General features: G+C 38.3%; 4 protein-coding genes across 4 annotated transcripts; 2 read left to right on the plus strand and 2 right to left on the minus strand.

The window, feature by feature from the left end:
- Positions 1-62: 62 nt before the first annotated feature.
- LOC110378602 (N-alpha-acetyltransferase 40) lies at positions 63-11,845 on the plus strand. The gene is made up of 5 exons (XM_021337939.3): positions 63-230; positions 359-615; positions 938-1,096; positions 10,151-10,309; positions 10,740-11,845. The coding sequence occupies exons 1-5, from the start codon at positions 225-227 to the stop codon at positions 10,891-10,893; spliced, it is 735 nt and encodes a 244-aa protein (XP_021193614.3). The 5' UTR covers positions 63-224; the 3' UTR covers positions 10,894-11,845.
- Positions 1,443-8,715, minus strand: LOC110378603 (UDP-glucosyltransferase 2). The gene is made up of 6 exons (XM_021337940.3): positions 8,435-8,715; positions 5,102-5,569; positions 4,777-4,947; positions 3,351-3,582; positions 2,887-3,106; positions 1,443-2,379 (listed from the first exon to the last, which is right to left on the minus strand). Exons 1-6 carry the CDS (start codon positions 8,606-8,608, stop codon positions 2,025-2,027), a joined length of 1,620 nt encoding a protein of 539 aa, XP_021193615.3. The 5' UTR covers positions 8,609-8,715; the 3' UTR covers positions 1,443-2,024.
- Positions 11,846-12,127: 282 nt separating the features above from the next.
- Positions 12,128-14,677, minus strand: LOC110378607 (homeobox protein engrailed-1-B). Its single transcript, XM_049848683.2, has 3 exons — positions 14,485-14,677; positions 13,006-13,175; positions 12,128-12,501 (listed from the first exon to the last, which is right to left on the minus strand). The coding sequence occupies exons 1-3, from the start codon at positions 14,630-14,632 to the stop codon at positions 12,202-12,204; spliced, it is 618 nt and encodes a 205-aa protein (XP_049704640.2). The 5' UTR covers positions 14,633-14,677; the 3' UTR covers positions 12,128-12,201.
- Positions 14,678-16,153: 1,476 nt separating this feature from the next.
- Positions 16,154-21,448, plus strand: LOC110378600 (aldo-keto reductase family 1 member A1). Its single transcript, XM_021337938.3, has 6 exons — positions 16,154-16,374; positions 17,398-17,578; positions 17,740-17,927; positions 20,569-20,807; positions 20,961-21,111; positions 21,232-21,448. Exons 1-6 carry the CDS (start codon positions 16,303-16,305, stop codon positions 21,373-21,375), a joined length of 975 nt encoding a protein of 324 aa, XP_021193613.2. The 5' UTR covers positions 16,154-16,302; the 3' UTR covers positions 21,376-21,448.
- The last annotated feature ends 1,144 nt before the right edge of the window (positions 21,449-22,592 follow it).

The following is a 22,592-nucleotide window of genomic DNA, read 5'->3' on the forward strand; positions in this document are numbered from 1 at the left end:
CGGGACAAGATTGAATCTTGAGCTTTCTGTTGTGACGTTTGAGTGAAACTGTCATCAATCAAAGTGTCAAAGAAATTGACAGATGTACGGCTTTCTGAATGTTGTAATGTGATTGTTTGGGCAATTTGTATTCGATTTGTAAGATTATCGTTGTTATTTCCCGCCAAAAAGAATACAAGCTTATTTCTTAACCTAAATTCAATAAATTTTCAAAGCACACGATCATGGGGGTAAGTGTTTTCAATCATATCGCGTTCTTACAAAAATTGAATAGCCTGTATTTACTAAACTTGTTTTCGCCACTAAGTATTAAGCTACGAATCTGATATTCACCCGAGCATTGACTCTTATCTTCCAGAAAAAAACTCAAGCTAGTGCTACCAAAAACAAAGAAAAGCGCCAAGCAAGGAAGCTGGAACAGCGAAAAATAGCAGATGGAATGTCAAGTGTAACATCGGCGAATAAACTGAAAGACATGGCTACTCTGTGCAAGGAACTGCTGGTGTACCGGAATAATGAGTTAGAAGTAGAAATGTACATTCAGCGCGTCACTGAACTTGACAAAAATGTGCTTCAGTGGGCGATTGACTTGACTGAAAGGAATATGAAACGGCTGTAAGTAAACATTTATGAAACCCAAAATACAAAGGCATCACACTGTCCCAACTAGACTTCTTGTTATACAACCCATATACGGCTGATGATGATAACTGTTCACAACCATACTATGCACCTTAGCAATCAGAAAATGAGGATGGTGCTCTCCATTGCACTGGTGTATCAATCATTTATCATCAACTTCCCCACTCCAGCTGCTTGGTGAAAATTTCTAAAATCCCTTGACTACCTTGCTGATGTAGTCATTGTATAGCGTAACAACTTGGCATTAGGCCTTTGGTTTAAATCAATAAATAATCATATCATCATCTGATTGCAGATATGAAACTTGTGCTTGGGGCTGGAACCGGGACCGCAAAGTAGAGGAGATGACAGATGAAGGAGCATGGTACCTCATTGCCAGGGAGAAGAATGGCACGCTCCTGGCATTCTCACATTTCAGATTTGATATGGATTTTGGAGACCCAGTACTTTATTGGTGAGTCAAATATATATTTCTAACGGAATTCAAAGAAATGGAGGTTCTGAGTTTGACCTGTATGTAAGTATGTTTGTGCACCATTGTTGCATGTTTGTCTTACCCGATTTTGATGCGATTTTCAGCATAGTATTTGTCATACTCAGGAGAAGGTTTAAGTAGTTTATTGAAGTAGGTTTTATTATATTGTAACCATTCTTATGGTACTATAAGTATTAAAATAAATAACTCCATAATTTGAAAACAGTTTTATATTATAGTAGAAAATATTTTATTTCTTTTAAATTGATTTAATGAGGTTTACATTTACATTATTTTAGTAGTCTTTTGTCCTTAGATGAATTAACTTCTGCACTGCACAAGCAGACACTAAATTTTAGTAATGTAAGATTAAGTAATAAAGTCTTAACAAATGACAAGCTAGAATTATCTGTCTAATACTAGGTTGGCACTAGGATTAACAAATAACTTTGGTATTAAGTAAAAGGCTTAAAATTAATTCAACTTTGCTGACTATGACTTGATGGTGAGATAACCTGTTTTATCAAAACAGAAGTACTGGAAAATAGTATTAATTAAAGACACATTTTGTCTAAAACAAGCTGTACATAATTGGATTTTGGAATTTCTTGCTCTATTGATTGATTGATATATCTAAAATCTTGATATTTTATGAAGTAAATTAAAAGCTGTGCAAATGTAGAGTTAATGTACAGAGAAAACTTTGTTTGCTCTCCTGTCCTTCGGCTTGTCTCCTCTGTCAATACAAAAGTTCCAGAATCCTTGTAACAGTTACTTAAAGGTTTCATTACATGTATTCTACTACACTATAAAAATACATTTATAAATACCTAACAGCTTACAAAATAATATTTACATTACACCTATATAATACAATGAGTTAACAAATCTATGTACATAGTACTCATTAATTCGTCTTCACCTTATACTTCCATAGAATACATAAGAAAAAGCTAATGTTTCTTTTAAACAGTCTCTTTTCAAAGACAAGTTTTTCCTTTGGCCACCATTTTATGCATCTTGTACACAAGTACCTGAACAGTTTGTGTAGTATAAAAATGGTTAGTAGTGCTATGGCAGTACTTAATGCTACTACATCTAGTAGCATATATTGCGGGTAGGTGAGGTCGAGAGCTGGTGACCTCAAGTGCGCGGCCCCTCTGTGCCTCAGGACATACTCTATCCAGTAAACTCCCATGTCCAAAGGCTTCATTGGCCGATCCAAGAATATGTTTTTTAAATCTATTGCATTATTTTTGTACCTGGAAACAAATAAATTGATAACATTAATCACTTCTCAATAACTTCTGAATCAAGAAATTTCCCGACTGACGAAGGGTTTAACAGTCATATTTTTGTAAAAAACTAAAAGAATCTATGATCACAATAATCGCAGTAAAATTGAATATGTGTTCCCCTGGCAACCAAGGAAATGCAATCAAGAAGGATAAGATGTTTTTTCTTGCATGACCAATATGTCGTGTAAATAATAACTTAGTCACTTTACTACTGAACTTTGCCCTCAGCAACTTTCTCTTACGGCTGTCACATACAATGATAATGAGAGTAGTCTGGCCAGTTATCTCCGTATCGTATCAGTAGAGGTTATCGCACTGTCGCTAGTACTACCTCCAACGATGGAGCCCACATCTGTCTCACAACGTTCATCGTCATATAACCTACTCATGAAAACTTCGCTAGTTAGTGGATTTAGCAAGAGACGTGATAAAGAGTTCATATATTGCGTATTTCTAGTAGTAAATACACACCTTTGATTAGTGAGCAATGCTCGTAGACTTCTTCTCCACGCGTCCTTGTCCATATCTTTGAGTGTGACTACTTCTGCCACGCCCCGGTCGGCCATGGCTCTCGCATTCAGCGCCTGGTCTGCATACAGCGGTACCATCAGCATCGGTACTCCACACGCCACCGCCTCCTGCGTCCCCAGCAGACCTCCATGAGAGATAAACAACTTCACATTCGGGTGACCTGTCGGAAACACTTATCCTCAGAATTGTTTGTCATCACAAGATGATAACCGGCAATAAAAGCGTCATAATAAAAACATGTGTTGACGGGCTGTTGTAAGTATTAATTGATCGCATAATTTCGTGCTTATCACAGCATTGTACACAAAACTTGATAAAAGGACTATCACGACGTACCTACAGGGGTCCACTTTGGTTGATATTAACAATGAAATGAAGTAGATAAGTACATACTAACTACTTACATAAAGTGGCATGCTGTGGTATCCAGTCCATTGTGTAGGCGTTGTCAGGCACGGTCAGGTTCCTAGCGAGCATACGTCGGTCCATCTTGATGAACACCGTCTGAGGCAGCTCCGACAGCACATTAAATATTTGTGCCAATGTTTCGCTTGGTATGGTCTCTATCCTGGACATGGATCCGAAGCTCCAGTAGATCACGCCTTCTGTTGATGCGTCCAGCAGTTTCTGCATTTGCTATGAAAATAATTAAATTTTATTAGCTACAAATTAACTAGAAACTCTTGGAATTCATATCTAATTTATTAATGATTTTGAATGACTTTTGATGATTTTTTGGTGTAATGCGGCAGTAACAATATGACGAACGTAAGGTTTAATTAATCATCCTTTGCACTATCTGTTGTCAGGAGGGTCTTAGGTCCTGGGTCGGGGAGATAGGCGGTCCTCTATTGCGCTTTCAAATGTAGGTTAAAATCTGTTTCTTGAATCGAAGTTCTACGAATCTAGTAAATGAATGACTGTTGTTTATGTCGATTCAAAAGTTGGACACTGAAGAAATAAACATAAGGTTTCGTACGAATGGTGCTGCAGTCGATAACTTTATTTGTTTGTTTGTATGTGCTGTTTTTCTGACATCATTTTATTATTCCTGTAAAGCTTTTAATTGCTTCGATATTGATTCATTATTGTTTATTTACTCATCATTATGCATTTAATTAGTCGACATCTCTCGCTAGAGTATGGGTTCGTGTTTCTTACTGAGACTACGGTATCCACAGCCGGCAATTAATTAGATTGTAGAGTATAATTACACTTGTGTAAGCATTTCCTGTTTCGTTAATTAATTAGTATACAAAGATAAATATGTCTATCTTTAAGTTCTGGAAATTAAAAGAACATTTTCGATGCTCATCTCTTTACAAATAGATCGTCTCCTACGTCTGCCGTCATGTCACAAGTAACATTCCTTCCAGCCATGTCTTTCCCACAAACCATCCATCGTTTCTTCAGTTGCCCTCCATCATGACAACCAATCAGATCGGCTACAATAATTTACTTGCGATCTATATACTAGGCTAATCAAGAGATTATCTACATTTCACCTGCCCGGAGCCTCACCCACAAAGCGTTAAGTTTCCTAATGACCTATAGCATTAGAAACTGCAGCACGAGGCGTCATGGAGATAACAGATTGATGTGAACCTGCTTAATCGTTCAACTTACGCGGACACGCGGTCTGAGTGACCCAGTGACTTGGGAACGATATGTGCACCTACCGCATGCCGCCCGCCGATACGAACAATGTTTAAAGTGCATTAGGGGTGATTTATTGACTGATGAAATACCTATAATGTACCTATGTCAGATGAATAATGAGCTAATCAAGCCGCTATTTGCTAGACGTAATAATTGACGGTAGATACTTACACGAGGAAGAATTGGCGCGTCGTCTAAGTGCAATCCTCCGACTTCTACCAGTGCAGGAACTAGAGGACGGACTTCATTGATACTGAAATGACTGTTGGACAACACCAAACTGTAGTTCTGAGCTAATGACTCCAACTTCGGTCCGGGGCCAAATAACCGATCCGATATTGCCTGCAACAGAAATACTCCATTAAAAATCACTGAAAAAGCTATGTATGTGAGACGCTTTTGAAGAGTCGTCTGAGGTCAGCACACTGGTTCTTTAAATGCGTTTAACTATTCAAGAAATGAGTGTCTTAAAAATGGTCTAAATGACACTACTAACCTGTGATGGAATCTGAGATTTGTATCTGTATAACACCTTGGCTATGATCACCGCCATTGTGTTGGCAAATCTTTCCCAAAGCGTCATTCGTTGTCCGTACCCAACCATGTACGATGGCACATAGGATGTTGCTTCAGGATTACCTAGTTGTTCATTGACCCATGGCAGGGGAACACTTGATAGCAGACCGACAACAGGAGCTTGATACTTTTTGCCAAGAGGGAGAAAACAGTCGCTCCCAAACACTTCTACAATGACGAGATCGAAGGTCTCCGTTGAGTTCAGCAGTGCTTTGACAGCGGGCACTTTAGCAACGGTGGAACATGCGTCAACGCACTCCTTCATTATCTGTTCCAAATTCCGAATGAAATCAGGTTTGATGGAATCATGTTGCACTGTGAGGTTGTTAGTAATTTCAGGTATGGTCCCAGCGAGACTGATTTGTTGCACGTTCGGAGGTGGATTTTTCTGAAAAGAAAGATATGGAAAAATCATTACGTGGAACTCATATCTTGGCTTTACATAGGAAGTTTGATAGTACACACCTATAGGAGTAATCGAGTAGGTCAAAATAGTGCTATCAAACGTGACGTATTTTAACAAAACATCTTCGCCGGCGTTATTATGAGTTAATGTTTTGGAGACACGCTGCTCACGAGCACGACCCGGTAGACCATACTTATGATATCGCGCAATGATAAATACGACAGACAGACGAGACAGACCAAAGCAATCAAATGTTATTATAACAATAGGCTCTCCGAGATAAATACCATTTTTGAAAAAAATAAGCTCCATCCAAGGTTGTCACAGATTAGAGTATAATTAATTTTACGTATACAAGCTACCGTTATAAAGTGAATTATACCAAAGGCATAACAGTCATAGGTACTCAATGCATTTCAAAATGTAAAAAATGTTATACTATATTTAAAGAATCCTTCAGAATCGGCAAGTAACTTCAAAAGGGATTCTAAGAAACAGACTAATTTCAACCAGTACCTGTCATTGGTCCAACATTTTGGAGATATCAAGATTGTTTTGACGAATCCGGATCATTGTACGCTAGAGTTGTTATTAAAACTCAACTGTTGTTTATAAGTTGTTATTGCGCATCGAAGGAGAGCTTCCTATGTCGTCCCAAATCGGTGTCAATGAAGCAAATCGTGGACCCTATCTTAACAAGATTGTGCGGACAGAAGTTATACAACACATGCGTACCTACATAATACTGCAGTCGGGTATAAACAATACATTTATACTCCATTTCTTTTTGCCATCTTACTGCCTAAGGTACCATATAGATAGTTCAGGAACAATTACAGGAAGATTAGACCTATACCTGATTAGACCTAGACCACAGATTACTATACCTAGACCCCTTTATTCTATACCTCATTCAAGATTCAATGATGGGCAATAGGCTCTATTCATACGTCAAGCACAAAACCTAAGCTGCCTCAATCGAAACTTTCTAGGTAGCTCGAGTCTAGTAAACGATGTGTCCTTCTGAAGAAATAGAGACGAATCTGGTGCAAAACACAATTTTTTTTTATTTGTAGTTCAAATGTTATGTTTTGTTTTTGTACACTAATTGTATTTAAACCTTTTTTTTGTAAACACAGTTTTATCTCTGTCCGCGACCTAACCTACGTTGGAATGAAGTCCGCACTTTGGAGACCGCGTGTTGAGTTCATTAGTATTATTTTGAATGCACAATCTCCTTGACCGTTAATTCACTTTTCGCTTATTGTTTGGCTTAATCTGAATAAACTAGATTATTGTGCATTCACCTATGTTACTATGCCCTAGTAAATGCTGATGTAGACATCAGAATCATCAAATATTTCAGATCAAATATCTGTTGCTTTTCCAGAGGTTATAATTTTAGCAAATTAAACTATATCTTTGTTTTCATAGGTATTGGCATAGATTGGTGATAGCAAATAGTTGTAGGAAAAGTTTGAGGATGACTCACGGTTCATGTGCCATTATCACCACGCAACTAGCAAATGAATATTTGGCTACGGCTAGTTTACAAAGGTCTAAGGGCTGAGTTCATCGACTAGATAACAGGGCGATTAACTGAAAACGCTGTAGGCAAATGTTTTCTCTATCAGAGGTGAGAGAGGTTGTCAAAAATCGAACTAGACAAAGTGTTATCATGTTTGCCAATTAGAAACTATTTTTTCTATGATAATTTTTAACAATTTTTCTTTAAATCTTGCTATATCTCGAAGAAGATTGTATACGTATTCGGAAGCTTATATCGCAATAAATTATGTACTAATACTATGTAAAGTAATACTACTTATGTCATTGGGAAAAGTGGTAAAAAGAGTATCGATGACAAAAAAGATACATATACATACATATACTTGCGGGGATACAAATGGGTAAACATGTGAATTAACCCTAACCTCCTCTTTTTTAGGAAGTCGCTTAAAAAATCGAATAACAATGTGAAAGTCTAGAATTTTCAACAATGAATATTTTAATTTAGCATCAATGCTCATAAAACGCCAGTGGGATAGTAGCCTTAGTACTAGATTGCAATGTTTCGATAGCGTTGTATTTGATTAATATAAACCGCATTCACGACGTGCGTCTAAATCTGTCCGAGAAAGTTATAAAATGCTCAAAATAAAATATTCTAATATCAATCGCAATTCGGGAAACTATTTGCTTTTTCAATTTATATTTTGGAATCTTAGAACAGTATGTTTCCTGGCAGTGTGACTCCTGAGATTTATTATAAGTGAAAGCCTGAGGACCGCAACCGTCAGGCCGAAAAGGTCTGACTAGACCTTCATCGTCAACAATCAAAGGGTTTATAAGTACAAATCTGATTTTTGGGGTCTCTTTACAATTTGATGCTATTTGCCCGAGACTCGTTTGACCATTTTCGACCAATAAGGGGATGATCGAGCGAAGTGGAGAAGACAAATTATTAAAGCTGACCCCACCATCATGTGGGATACATAGCATTAAAGAGAGAGAAGGGGATGATCAACTCACTCAGGAAGAAAACCCCATACAATCCACGAGTATTACTTTTTAAGATTTGTTAGCATTAATTAGTTTTTTTTTTCATTAAAATTATTTTCATAAGCTATGCCTTGTCCCAATTTGTTTTATACCACTAGTTATAAGAATACACATACATATGATTATTTATTTGTTTCCATTGCTATATCTCATGGGAAGTGGCATATTTACTTTGGGATTTTATCCATATAAATGTGAAAATCCCTTGCAAATAACTATTTTCCAGTCAAAAATACACTGATCAAAAAAATAAAGTTTACTTATCGTGTTACATTTGGTACATACCATTGGGAAATGCGTGACCACTGTGAGCTGATGGTCCTTCCTGGCCAAGGCCTCGAGTAGTCGGCCGTACATGGCGTGGTGACTCTTGGTGTTGGTGGGCAGGACGGCTAGGAGGCGAGCGGCGCGCGCCGCCACGGCCCACAGGAGGACCAGCCATAGGAACCGCGCCCTCATCTCTCTGCTGCTCGGCTCGGTTTGCGAGGCCGTCTAGCCTGAAACCACCGAACTCCCTACTGCTGATAAAGGCGTACGTCACCTCAGATAACAGTAGCTACGGGTGTCCCCTACCGCGCTACATCTCCGCCCTCGCACTAAGGAAACTTTCTACGAAACTTTTTCGAGATATCTCATTTGTTGTTTGATTTCCGGCGCAGGAGTCATCTTGAAGTTCGGTTTAAAAATATATATAATTTGATAAGAGTTCTATGTGCAGTTTCAGTGCATTTAAAGTTTCGGGAGTGTCATGTTTTTTATGTCAATCGAATTTATTTACCTAGCTGAAGGAAAAAAATCTTGCACAATATTTTGTAACCGACAAAAAAAATGAAACGATATAATCCAAAAATTTATCTCAGAATCCCCCGTTCCTGGCAGGTTTAATATAATTTATTTTCATGGCTAAAGAATTCTGTTACATGTTAGGGTGTGCCCACAACCCTTACAATTTTATTACATGTAAGTCGTTACAAATACTTCATCTTTTTTGCTATGCTATTGTTTTCATTTTATTTAAATCCAAAAAGTAATTTTATTAGGTTCTCGTTGGTAATTTTTAGTTTCTTTTCTCAAAATTCGTATATGTGCTATCAGACTTTCTGACTTCTGACTACGATGTTCTAATGACAGCTTTCTGAAACACGGGCAGCGTCCAGCATTGCTTGACTCGAACGATTCATGTCTCTCTGGATCCCGGACTTAACATGAGCAATAACAAAACAGCGTTCTTAATCTGCTCAGTGCCATTAACCGTACCGCTATATCTGAAGTAATCTTTACTTTTGACTTCTAATTAATCCACCTGCGTCCTACAGTTAACGAACTTTCCCACTATCTGTTTACTAGTCGTAGTAGGTACAAGAGGATATAGATTCTAGTAACCGCTAATAAGGTCAAACGGCTGAGCCATTGATATTCTGTTCTTAAGAAGTAATTAATGCGATCACTCGCTAATGAAGTGATTTATTATCTTACGTCTTTATTACTGTGTTACGTGTACCTACATGTTTCATTACCGCTAAAACATATGGTAGATAACGAAAGGGACTGGGTAGGGACGTGCTAAAAGTTACATAGTTACAGAGTAATAACCATACATGTAGGTCCGGATAAGAAGAGTTCAGCATTTCCCAAATGGGAACTACTTCACTGTTCGCTTTGCAAACATAATATATTAGTATTGTTACCTGCACGGATATTGAGCTCTCGGCGGAAGAGTATATTTACTTTACACATACATAAGGCATTAAACCAATAAATCGCTTCTGCGCAGGTGAAGGTCACGGCTCAATATCCGTGCCGATAACTTTAACACAATGGTATGGTCAGTTTGTCGGATTGCGGAATCCTAATTATTTGTTATGCACATTTTTTACAACAGCGTTTTCTGGAGAAATACCAGTGGAAGGTGCAAAGCTTTTTGATATTTAGAGTAAAAAAATACCTATATAATATACGGATGTTACTGACTTGTCTAACGAGTTCTCTGTAATGTTTCAGTTACGAGGTGCAAGTGGAGGCGGAGGGACGGCGACGTGGCCTGGGGCAGCGGGTGCTCATCGTGTTGGAGAAGCTAGCCAACGCCACGCGCATGCGCTGTGTGCGACTCACGGCGCTCACGCACAACCCCTCCGCGTCCGCCTTCTTTAGAGCTTGCGGGTAAGATTTTAAACCCAGTTTGAGATAACCTAACCTCTTATTGAAATTTTGTAAAGTTATTACGCTTTCACGGTAAGCTGGCTAAACCAATTTGGGTGATATTTGATAAATATTGTGACGTAGAAGTTAAAAGGGGTGAAATGATGCCGTCAGATCACGGCTGAAATAGCGTGATAGGGTAACGTTCGCCTCAATCTCATTTTCATCAGTCAAATATCATGTTTCTCTATTATCAAAGGTCGTATAATGTTTGAAATCGATTGAACTCAAACTAAATGGAATCAATCTAAATATCGGATAATATCAATGTCAATGGTTTGTCGAAAAACACGATTAAACAAGTGTAGTTTTTTAATCTTTGCAAGATCCTTTGCCGATGTCTCCTAATTCTTGTTATGTAAGTAAATAATTCAATTTTTCCTATCTACAGGTACAGCTTAGACGAGACGAGTCCACCCAAAGATGAAGCAGCTCACTACGAGATCCTGAGCAAGTCGACAGACAGCCCCGACGGTGAATCTTCCGAAGACAAATGTTCCCTCAGTGATGGCATGCGCGCAGTACAAGTGGTCAATACTCAATGACCCCTGCTTCAAACTACTCACTAGTGACTCAAAGAACTTTCCATAGACACTTAATTTATAGTTCGAAACTTCTTACAAGTGTGACTCTTTTTATTCGTGTTCCATAGACAGTAATTTAATTGTTCGGAACTTCTTTCTTCAAAGTGTGACGCATTTTTTTCTTGTTTCATAGACTTTAGTGTAATTGAATTGAACTTTAGAATCTTCTTGCAAGTGTGTCTTTAGAAAAATGCTTATTATTCACAAATTACTATGTTATTGATAACAGAAGACTATATCTGATATTTTTTTACACTGCCGTAGCAATCGTTTTGGATTCAAAGATTATAGAAATGATGACTATAGATTGCTAGTTGCTCGAGTAGAATATAAGTGTAAAATGTAGTAGAGACTTTTCCCGCTAAACTTTATGCAGGCTCGCAACATCGGGTGAAATATTGCGCAGAAACCTATTTATTGTATCAGAGAGCGGTGTAGACAGAAACGCCATCAAGTTTGGCAAGAACTGTACAGTTAGTTACATCGAAGTTTATTGATCTATACATAATTCACATAATCTCTATGCATCATCACAAATCCACTTTAACACAACTCTCTCTTGGATCTGTTTACATAATTGTATTCAAATTATTTAATTATTCTAAGTTTGAAGGGCGTACATAAAGCATAGAAGTTATTTAAAAATAATATAGGTAGATACATAGAAGTCACATCAAAGTCAAATAATTTTTTTTTTAATAATTCAATGCAATGCTGTATAATAATTTCGCTGATTTTAAGTACTTTATATAAATGCATAATGGGTAATCGTCTTTTTTATAACCAGAACCATAAATAATAGCATAATTTATGTTTTTTATTTCTTTAATCGTGTGAATCTTACAAAATATTATGTACTTAGAAAAAATAAAAAAGATTAAAATTAATAGGACAATTAAAAGTTTAAAAAATATATTTTATCTTTTATTTTCTGATATACCTACCTACTTCGTACAAGTACCATACCGTAAAATAAATTGCAATTGATTCTCAATACCGCCATTAATTTTATATTTGTTTGTTGATTGTCTGTATGATGGATGGCAATCATTTTCTAACATAAAGTAGCTTACCAGTAAACCATGACATAGGAAACTGCCAGATTATAAAATAAAGGCCGTGTTAATAAAATAATCAACGAAATAGATTATAATTTATATATTTTTCACATAATTATTATAAAATCATCGTCGTATATCACAGTAAATGGTAAATCCATACAGTCGTCAATAATTTACTTCTGACAAGTTCGTCAGTCTTCTTATCCTACTAGTCTTCAATAGATTCTATGTCTAAGGGCGAGTCGCATCTATCCTCATCTGTAGACACACTCCAGGAGGAAACGCTCAAATTACTTCTATCTCTTTCATATTGGGGTGATTCGCCAGCACTTTGCTGAACAGCTATATTATACTGATTGCCATGGATGTTACTGGTGGTAGTCCAAGGAGACAGCAACGAGACATGGGCTGTGGTAGTCGCAGGCAGCGTCACGGCTACCGGTGGAGCGATGGTAGAACATTTCTCACGCCTCTCTCTTGCACGACGATTTTGAAACCAAATCTTTATCTGAAAACCAAAAATCATAAATTGTTGACAGGAACCGCTACTTTTTTGTGATTGTAAAATGCAACCTTCCTTTCACGTCCCTAGTAGGTATCATTTTTATGAACATAAGTCGTTTTACGAATCAAAATGTACCTAAGTTCATTTGCATACAATAGGTAGATGTCACGTGTAAGCATAGCTAATAACTTTAAACAAAGTAAAATAAAAACTAATGAATTTCTATTTTTGTTACGTGTGATGACATGATTCCCATCACATCAAGCTTCTTTCATTTAATGAAAGAACCTACACTCCAACCAAAGAACCTCGATAGTTCGTTAACATTTGTTTGTTTAGGAAGCTACATACATAGTAACCTCGATAGCAGGTGCTAAAAGTAGCACTTGAGATTAAGGGTGGTAGTTGGCTAGCACCGACTGTTTGTAAAGATCAATTAACTTAATGATCATGAAAAAAGGTGTTTTAACATTGTCTGTGACAATTGCCACCCCGGAAGGCACTCACTCTATCGTCACGTAGCTGCAAGGCTGCGGCGAGCGCACGCAAGGCCGGTGGCGCGAGGTACGGCGCGCGCGCATACGCGGCCTCCAGCGCCGCCGCTTGTGCTGCCGTGAACGGCACCCGAGCGTGCCGCCCCGACCGCCGGGCGCGGCCCCCGCCACTACCCACTGCACCTGCAGCAAAAACTGAGACTGGAACTCGTCTTCAAGATAAAACTTCTTTTGTTGAAACACCGTTACGTCTGAAGACTACCCATTTCTCATGTTTATGGAACCACTGCACGAATCGTCTCAGCCATCTTAACATAGAACAACTAAGTAAAGTTTCGCCGCATTCATGTGAAAGCAAACGAACAAAAGTCAAATTAGGCCCAAATAGATATCTAAGTTCAGTATGGGTGATGGCTGGAGCTTTACGGTACGCTGTTAAGTGAAATGCTTACGTAGAGTGTCTCATCATTGAACTTGTACGTTGCTGTGAAAAGATAGGCCTCTCATTTACTGAATACCCGCGCATTTTTGTTGAGAAATCTGCATGATGACAATAAGGATCGGCACTGCAGCACACGCAAGCGTGTCTATCCCGCCCGGGGGCCCGATTCTCCTAAGTTAATAATATCAAAATCGAATAGAAATCGAATCGCAATAGCAGTTTTAACCATATCGGGCATACTGCTACTAAGAAAATGACCAATCGTATTCGATTGACATTTGATTGGTGTGCGATTGGTCTGCTATTTTGGTGATTTTGGTCTTCCTATACGGTAGTTTGCTGTACAATCATTTTGCAATTGTAAATCATTTGCAGAAAAAATGATTCATTATTGAATGACAGAAAAGGATAAAAACGTTTATTTCAAAGAAAAAATAGCGGAATGCCACATACGCTTCAATCGTAATCGAGTCGGGATTGGATCTCAGTCGAATCGAGTCGAACGTCAATCGAATGGCGCTTAAGTAAAATTAGGAGAATCGGGCCCCTGGTGTTGAGCGGTGCGCGATTGATGCGGTGAGTGATTATAACCATGTAGAAGAAAATCCTATGTTGCACCAGCATCAAATTAGGCATAACTATAGTCAAGTTGACAGATGATCTAGAACGCGATGTTAAGTTCGTTCCTGACAAAATTGATGACCTGCATAGTCACTTTCAAACTTATTTGAGAGTCTAGCAACGTTATCAAGACAAGGCTGTTAACTCTACATTGACCATTTTGTGGAACCTGAATTCATTAGAAGCACCAGGTGCACCTATCTCTCCTCCATGAGATACGTGTTTAGAGACGACATGCTATGTTTCTAGAATATACTACTAGCGTGCAAACCCCTAGTAAAATAGGAAGTAGGCCAGCATCTTAACGTTTCCGTGCTTAGTCATAATAGTAAATCAACCGGTCGGAGTGCTAATTGAAATAACTTCACACAAAATTGCTTTCAAAACTGTTATTTTCATGCAATTTCAATGTCATATTCGAATTCTTACGTGGTAACCGAGGCGGCCTGTACCGAGTGCAACACAACCAATCCGGAACTTCTACGTTATCACTTCTTCTGCTATCAGTACTCAGTATCCGCGCAATACTGAAATCTGAGCCACACTTCGCACTTGACTGCACCGGAGACGTATCCATGACCACCGGCCACTAAAGTAGAATACGACTAAAACGATCCCTTTATTTGCTACCCTTAAAATATAGCGCGGATAATAGGGGGAGGGGCTTTAATAAACCCCGCCTTACATTCAGGGGATGTATGGGGTGTTATCAGTGACCGCAATCTATGAGGTCCTACGGGTTGTACGCACCAATGAGCTCACGAGTGTTGTGACGCTAGTTCATTCATACATTTCGCAAATTGAATGGTAAAGAGATACTGTTTGTACACAAAAGGATGATATTACTTTAAGGGTTTGTGGGAAAATTAATTTGTATTTCTATTATAATTGCCTTTGTTGTAGATTAATCGAAATGTAATATGATATGTTTTCGCAATAGCTTATTAATTTTTTATATGTTAATTTTGTAAATAGATAGTAGGTATCGCATCATGTTCGATTTCGGGAATGGAAAAACTTTGTACTTAAATAATTGTGTATATCTATAATGATCTTATTCAGTTTTAGTGACAAAAGCACTTAGCTATAAATAAGTAATTAAGTACGTAATGACAAGAATTCCCTATTACGCAATACGTTACTTAAGCTAAATAGCTCATTAGATAAGAAACTTATGTAATATGCGTCTTATAATAAATCCTGTTTTTTGCGCCAAGTTTTTTTGTGATAGATACTTGCTTGATTTGACTGCGTGGGTAACATCGAGAGACTAGGTACCTACTTAGCTTATTTTTTAAATTATGAAGTGGATTTCCTAATGTCTTTTTAAAGACCAAGATCTGTACTTCAAGATAAGTCATCTACGTAGGTACACGAACAGACCTATAGGAAAAAATCGGATTATTTTGTTGGCTTGTAGGTAGGTACCCAATAAAAAAACCTAAGTGTTCCCTGTTGAACAGAATATTGTTTAACAGTAGCCACAAAATAATGAAAACTGCAATTACAGTTACGTAACTAATAGCTACAATTATCTGCGACTAACAATTTGTATTGTGATAAAGTGCGTTGACAGTACAACACATGCAACAACTCAAGTACCACATTATATTATTGTCAAACATTGTAGAAACAGAATCGTATAATCCAACAATTACCTATCCACTTGTAAACATTGCAGTTGGTTTGTCAAAGATTCACCGCGATGATAAAGGATGTTATTGGGGGCAGATGTTACACCCATTGTACTGTATGCTGTATCTGGTTAGGGAAAAAACAAGCATACTTTGTTCCTGCAATATTACCCAAATACAAGTCTTTTACGATACAAACCTACATTATACATAATAATGCATACAGTTCAGTCACTTTTGGCAATGTTCGTTATTAGCTTTAAAATAAACGATCTGCAATCATTAATTATCTAAATAATTCATTGACTCCCGTAAAAGACGCGTTCAATTAAACATTTTCAAAACCATAATAATGTGACCAACTTGTTCTGCTTCACAGAGGCAATTGCCATGAATACAAAATGATGTGAAGACCAACGTAACTGTTTATCGTCGTATCTGCTCTATGACAAACCGGTACCGGTGCTAAATTGCAGTGAGCAGTCAAGGTTGGCGCCGACCCAAACCGCAGCGCCTAGGCCGCTCACTCGCATTGTGTTTTGATTCTCAGCACCATAAACACAGACAAACTAACATTATTAAATAAAATCAGTGGTGTTGGACTAGAACTACAATGTCTATCCCCGAATACATTGAACTAGAAGGCGGCGATCGCTTGCCGCGAATTGGATTCGGCACTTGGCAAGTAAGTTATAAAAATAAATAGTATTGTAATTAAGCTTAAGTTTTTATTAAATGTTCACAAATAGTACACAATAAATAATAGCTTAATATTGCCAGAAGGTCACATACAACATAACAAGCATACCGATATATTTTAACTTCCCGTTAGTATGTTTTTGTCATCTCACAACTTTTACAAATTCCTTGTCCAAGTACAGATCTTCTATTTTATGTCTTCTCTTTTGACTTTGCTGCATTCTCTACATTCTCGTTTTGATCTGTCTTACTTTTATTATGTGAACTTTTTTTGCTTTTTCTTTTTTTGAGAAAATTAAAGTATTTTTTGAAAAAGTTCCATTTGTTTCGATGAATTTCCGTAGAGGAGCGTATCATACAAGGCACTTCGCAATATTCCGGGAAAAACATGTTATGTGAGTTACAAGAGCACTTGTCACTACAGAATGAGATCGACCCGCTGCCGTCGCAATCCCCGCTGGAGTGCGACAAGCCTCTGGACGTGGAGGCCCGGCAAGCGTTCGTATCCTGGGACCACTTGTCCTTCACGCAGTGTTCACTGTTCTGACATAGTTCCGGGGGCTGCGAAGTCATTAGGACACAACTGACACAATATTATTCAGGACCAGCCACTGTTGTCTTAACTTCAAAATGTTGACTAGCCATTTGGTTCTAAAGTTATTTTACACATAACTGCTTATTTTAAAGTTTACAATTTTGTCCTAAATTTGTAGCGTCTTCCTAAATCCTATTTTAGTTGAAAATTTCATCTAAATGGACTGAAAGTGAATTTTGATAAACGTCAATGACCATAATGAAATTGCTTAGAAACAGATTGAGTGGACGAACAATGAGATCGATAACATAGGTTGATCTTGTTTAAAAACATAACTTTTTATCACCCCAGTGTCAACCAACTTCAGGCCCAGGCCGCTAGATTAAGCAACTGTTAGTTTGTGTACCTTTGCTTGCAATAGTATCTGTGTAATGAGTAGCAGGAATGAAGCACACACATTTTATCTACACACAGGCTTCAGATGAGGTGCTGGAGAAGGCAGTAGACGCAGCACTGGAAGCGGGCTATCGGCACTTCGACACAGCCCGGGCCTACGAGAACGAGGCGGCACTAGGCCGAGCGTTGAACCGCTGGATCGGAGGCGACCCTGCCCGGAGGAAACAGTTGTTCGTCGTCACCAAACTGCCGCCAGGAGGTATTTACTGTTAATACCAAATCGGACCGGTTACGCCCACTATTTTAATGTCATACATATTAATAACGATTCGAATTTCACAGCTAATTTTGCAGTTTATCAATATTTTTGTTAGTAAACGGCACAAATAATAATCCGAACCCCACCATGTTTATTCGCAGGCAACAGACCAGAACTGGTTCAGGAATACTTTGACGCGTCACTTCGAGACCTCAATCTTGACTACATAGACCTTTACCTGATACACACACCGTTTGCATTCGAACATGTGCCCGGGGACCTGCATCCCAAGAACCCAGACGGCAGCATGAAGGTCGACCACACCACTAACCTACTTGAACTATGGAAGGTAAACTATTTTCTATACTAAACTTAAATGACGGGTGTTACATTACTGACAGTTGCCTGCAACCACACGTCAACACATCATGGCCTTTACTTGAAAGAAACAGTCTCTTAAACATAAATTTTATGCATATACTCAAGTCCAAATTATAATTCATCAAATAGTCTACTTTTCCTCTTGTGAATATATCAAGTAACAATCTGCGAATATGGGTGTATCCTATACAGACAATTGTATATCTTGCCCTATCAAACAAGGGCATCATGAAAACATAAAAGAAGTTAACATAAATGCAATATATCGCAGTGATGAAGTTTATAAAGATTGCAGTTATCAACAGCCGGCTAGTGTACATTTTTTCAAGAATAAAAAGATGAAAACATCATCAGACCCCAAACTTGAGTCTCAAAAAATTAACAGAGAGCTGCCAAAGTATATACGACATCTATATACGCAGTCCTACTATTGGTCAAAAGTGTATAATTCACCTATAACAGAACGACAATGTAAGGTAAAGCAATTCAAACGAAATGTATGTCAATTATCCGCTTCAGATTTCAACTTAGATAGCGATCAATTAAATAGACTCCCGAAAGACAACAACCCTCAAGCGTCTCATATATCTACGGAGAACGTAGGCACGTCAGTTGCTTCGTTTTTAAAATGTAAGCAATCTCTATCAACTAAAGTAAAGGCATGGTACAAAGTCACTTTTCCAAGATTAGTATGCCCGTGTTGTACCGGCGGGAGCGACGGCATGGCCCCATACCGCAACCAGAGTGCGGCGGAATCTTATGAAAGCATCGATTTGAAAGCTTGCTCCAACAACGCTCTTGACAATATAGACTTAGATGCTTCTCTTATGAGTATCATACATTTGCATAGAAGCTCAAAACCCAGAAGAACACCTAAGGTCTGTGCCAAAATAGTTTGTGGTGTACTTCGGAATTCTTATAAAAACGCGATATATATTATAAGCACCAATAAATAAAACATTTGACTTAGAATAAATTAATACTTATAGCAGAAAAAGAAAGAGTTTGCATTACGTACTTGCAGAACATAAAGCAAAATGACAGCTGAGATTTTTTGGACAGATATGTCATTTTGGGGTGCACAATGTGTTAATTTTTTAATATAACTAAAGTATTGCTGAATTATTTCATGAAATGCATAGACCGTCCTGATTTACCGGCAAAAACTTCTTCTAAGATGGATTAATCAATATGAATAAGATTCTGAGCAAATCGGGCCTACTTAGAAGGCAAAACACATAATGAATGAATCTTATCTACCATGACAAAATTCGGAAAAGTTGGTAACTCAAGCAAGACAAGCAATATAAAAGAGAAATGTAAACATTACTTCAAATCCATATGTATGTGTGGATTGTGTATAGAAAAATGGAAAAATCGAAAAGGTAATGCTCAGAGGCCGCAAACAGTACCGAATGTTGGAAGTGCTATACAAAACAAAAAAAGTAACTTGAATACACCAAATGCGCGGGGTCCGAATGTTCCGCGGGGAGCAAATGCACCGCGAGGACCTAACGCACCGAAGGCACCTAATGCACCACGGGTCCCCAACGTACCAAAAGGACCAAACAGGAATATAAGAAATAGAACTTTCAGAAATATATCCGATAATGGAGTCGACCATACTCAAGTATACTACTTTACTAAGACCAACTTAGATTCAAATATACCCAAATACAACATGAACTCTAATGACGTTATCAAAACTGAAAACTTCATCAAAATTCAAGGTAAATGTGAGCCTTCCTTGCAGTGTATTTATTTACATGAAGACCACCCACTGCACATGCACAGTGAATACAACAAAGTTTTTGCCCCAGCTAATAAAACACGTACTTTTGGCCAGTGCTATAATGTCGCTCCTTTAAAAAAAAGACCCACTCATGCAACAAAAAATTCAAAAAACATATTTACAACACTGTTTCTCTGTTGTTTGAGAGGAAAACAAAATAAAGGGGCGAAAAACTTGGAAAGTGTAGGAATTCAACAGGCAGCATGCACCAACCTGTGTAAGGCCGGGACGGTCGCATCGAGTGCACGGGCAGATGTACACGTCATTAGCGCATTCAACAGAGATTCATATGACTTCGGCTGTCAGTACAGTTTAAAATCTAATCACAGCCTGGAAATTATCTCTCAAATACTTACCAGATCTGCTTCAAAAGTTTCGTCATCAGTAAGTGTATACAGCTCAAAAATGCGGCATCGCATTCGAAAAAATAAGAAGTCGCCTAGTGTCCTTCAAGTTATGATGTACACTTTAGCAAGAAAAATAAAAGACAAACATTCTAAAACTCCGCTTAGAAACAAAAAGAATAATGTAGTAGTCCTAAAAGTGCCCAAAAAATTCAGCAATACTTCAACCACTGGCACGATATCGACTACACGAAATAGCACCAAATTAGAAAAACCTTTGGTAATCAGAGATGATTCTTCACATAATCACATCAACGTTAATCGTGTGGTCAGTTCAAGAAATAAAATATGGGGACCAGGAGAAGTTCTTCTGAAAAAACCTTAAAGTTTTATAGTGGTAAGATAGCGCAAAAATTGTGTACCACTTCGATTTGCCTAGTAAGAAAATTGTACAGAGATTCTTGTGTTTACAGACAGTACTGAAATTGAAGGAGTCTGGTCGTGTTCGGCACGTGGGGGTGTCGAACCTTAACGCGGAGCAGCTGGCGCGCGTGAGCGGCGTGGCGCGGCCCGCCTGCCTGCAGGTGGAGGTGCACGCGCTGTGCCAGCAGCCCGACCTGCTGGCCGCCGCCACCAAGCTAGGCGTGCCCCTAGTAGCGTACTCGCCGCTTGGATCTAAAGCCCTTGCTGACGCGTTGGCAGCTAAAACAGGGTAAGTTGAACACCAAAAGCAGATTTTATTTCCGATAAGAAATTCCTTTTCAAAATCAACAACACTTACAGGTAAATATATAGGTACGGTACGATATTGTATACTATTCTATACAGAAAGACAGTTTATAGAGTGAGCCGTGATTCGTTTCAGGCGCGAGTACCCCGACCTCCTGCAGTTGCCGGTGGTGGCGCGCATCGCGCAGGCGCACGGCCGCACTCCCGCGCAGGTGCTACTGCGCCACACGCTGCAGCGAGGACTGGCCGCTATCCCCAAGAGCACCAACCCTGCCCGCATTAAACAGGTGAGTACTCCAACACCATAGGCATTGGCAGGTTCTTCATTTCAAAATTTCTTGAAAAATTATAAAATAACGAAAGTATCCAAGTATCCCGTTGAATTTATGATTGATTTTTTTTCACAGAACATCTCACTGTGGGACTTTGAGTTGAGTGAAAAAGAAATGAGTGAGCTAGCCGCGCTGGACAGGGGCGAAGCTGGACGCATTTGTGACTTTGCGTTCTTCATCGGCATCGACAAACACCCCGAGTTCCCCTTCAAGAAATAGGCTTTATTTTTAATATTTCTTAAAATGATTAAATACTATCATACAATTATAATAAAGTTACAAATAATGAACACTAATTGTCTTTTATTGACTTCTTGGAAATCCGTCAAAACATAGCTGTTATAAGCAGGGGCTGTTAGATGCATGATAGGTTGTTACACCGATATTATACCATGACGTTTAAATTAATTCATTTCGAATGTATTAATTTATAATTAATAATTATTGTATAATTTATAAACGAACTAAAGTCACCAATATAGCTCACCTTATTAGCAAGTTGAAGTGGCAATGGGCTGGCCATATTGCTCGTAGAGCAGATGGCCGATGGGGTCGAAAAGTGCTGGAGTGGAGACCACGGACTAGCAAGCGCAGCGTAGGACGTCCACCAACAAGGTGGACAGACGATCTCATAAAGATCGCCGGAAGACGCTGGATGCAGGTCGCCTCCAACAGGTATCTGTGGAGATCTAAGGGGGAGGCCTATGTTCAGCAGTGGACTTCCTATGGCTGAGATGATGATGATGATATAATGTATTAATTTATTTTAAAACGGCCAGTAGATGACAACTTACTATTATATCAACATTTATAGGTACCTACGCACAAAACTATATGGACTTATGCGACGTGGCCATAGTGGATTTCAGTTTCTCGATTAAAAAATATGTGATTTTATGTAGAAAACGTTTCAGTAGTTTTTTTAATTATTTTTTAGTTCTATATTTACTTTCTTTTATATTTTGTTAATTCCTAATTAATTTTACAATATTTGCATGCCATGGCAAGTGGCAAGCATGATTTTAAGCACATATCTACTTAATCGTACCTTCAGCTTAAATACATGCACCTGCGTGTGTACCTATGTATGCATACACATGTTAATGGCAAATAAATGATTCTATTCTATTCACGTGACAATTGATATTAATTCAAGTATATACTCATTTACAATTGATTCGATAATAGAACAATGCGATGTTATTCAATTGCCGTCACGATTTTTAATTTTGCTTCGGTAAAAAGTTGAGGTCAACAATGTTTACTGACATTCGTCAGTCGTTTGCGTGGTGTTCTGTAATACAGGATCAACCTACCACAGACACCAGTCTCTATATCCAATGAAACGTGTACTATGATATTCTTGTACTTGATGATGAGAAAATAAATAAAAAATGATTGATTGATTCATATTATTTTGGGCATCATACCACTCT

This window comes from Helicoverpa armigera, chromosome 20 (genome assembly GCF_030705265.1).
Source record: "Helicoverpa armigera isolate CAAS_96S chromosome 20, ASM3070526v1, whole genome shotgun sequence".
In the NCBI taxonomy this organism is placed as follows: Eukaryota; Metazoa; Arthropoda; class Insecta; order Lepidoptera; family Noctuidae; genus Helicoverpa; species Helicoverpa armigera.

Excerpts from the sequence above, each read along its gene's own strand:
- LOC110378602 (XM_021337939.3), top strand. Across the intron at positions 616-937 it reads GAAAGGAATATGAAACGGCT|ATATGAAACTTGTGCTTGGG; the intron begins GTAAGTAAACAT and ends ATCTGATTGCAG. Across the intron at positions 1,097-10,150 it reads GGAGACCCAGTACTTTATTG|TTACGAGGTGCAAGTGGAGG; the intron begins GTGAGTCAAATA and ends GTAATGTTTCAG.
- LOC110378603 (XM_021337940.3), bottom strand. The coding sequence starts at position 8,608 with ATGAGGGCGCGGTTCCTATGGCTGGTCCTCCTGTGGGCCGTGGCGGCG. Across the intron at positions 5,570-8,434 it reads TGGTCACGCATTTCCCAATG|AAAAATCCACCTCCGAACGT; the intron begins GTATGTACCAAA and ends CTTTCTTTTCAG. Across the intron at positions 3,583-4,776 it reads ACGCGCCAATTCTTCCTCGT|CAAATGCAGAAACTGCTGGA; the intron begins GTAAGTATCTAC and ends TTATTTTCATAG.
- LOC110378607 (XM_049848683.2), bottom strand. The coding sequence starts at position 14,632 with ATGGATACGTCTCCGGTGCAGTCAAGTGCGAAGTGTGGCTCAGATTTC. Across the intron at positions 13,176-14,484 it reads CAGGCCGCCTCGGTTACCAC|GTGCAGTGGGTAGTGGCGGG; the intron begins GTAAGAATTCGA and ends TTTTTGCTGCAG. Across the intron at positions 12,502-13,005 it reads TGCAGCTACGTGACGATAGA|ATAAAGATTTGGTTTCAAAA; the intron begins GTGAGTGCCTTC and ends TTTGGTTTTCAG.
- LOC110378600 (XM_021337938.3), top strand. The coding sequence starts at position 16,303 with ATGTCTATCCCCGAATACATTGAACTAGAAGGCGGCGATCGCTTGCCG. Across the intron at positions 17,579-17,739 it reads CACCAAACTGCCGCCAGGAG|GCAACAGACCAGAACTGGTT; the intron begins GTATTTACTGTT and ends GTTTATTCGCAG. Across the intron at positions 21,112-21,231 it reads ACCCTGCCCGCATTAAACAG|AACATCTCACTGTGGGACTT; the intron begins GTGAGTACTCCA and ends TTTTTTTCACAG.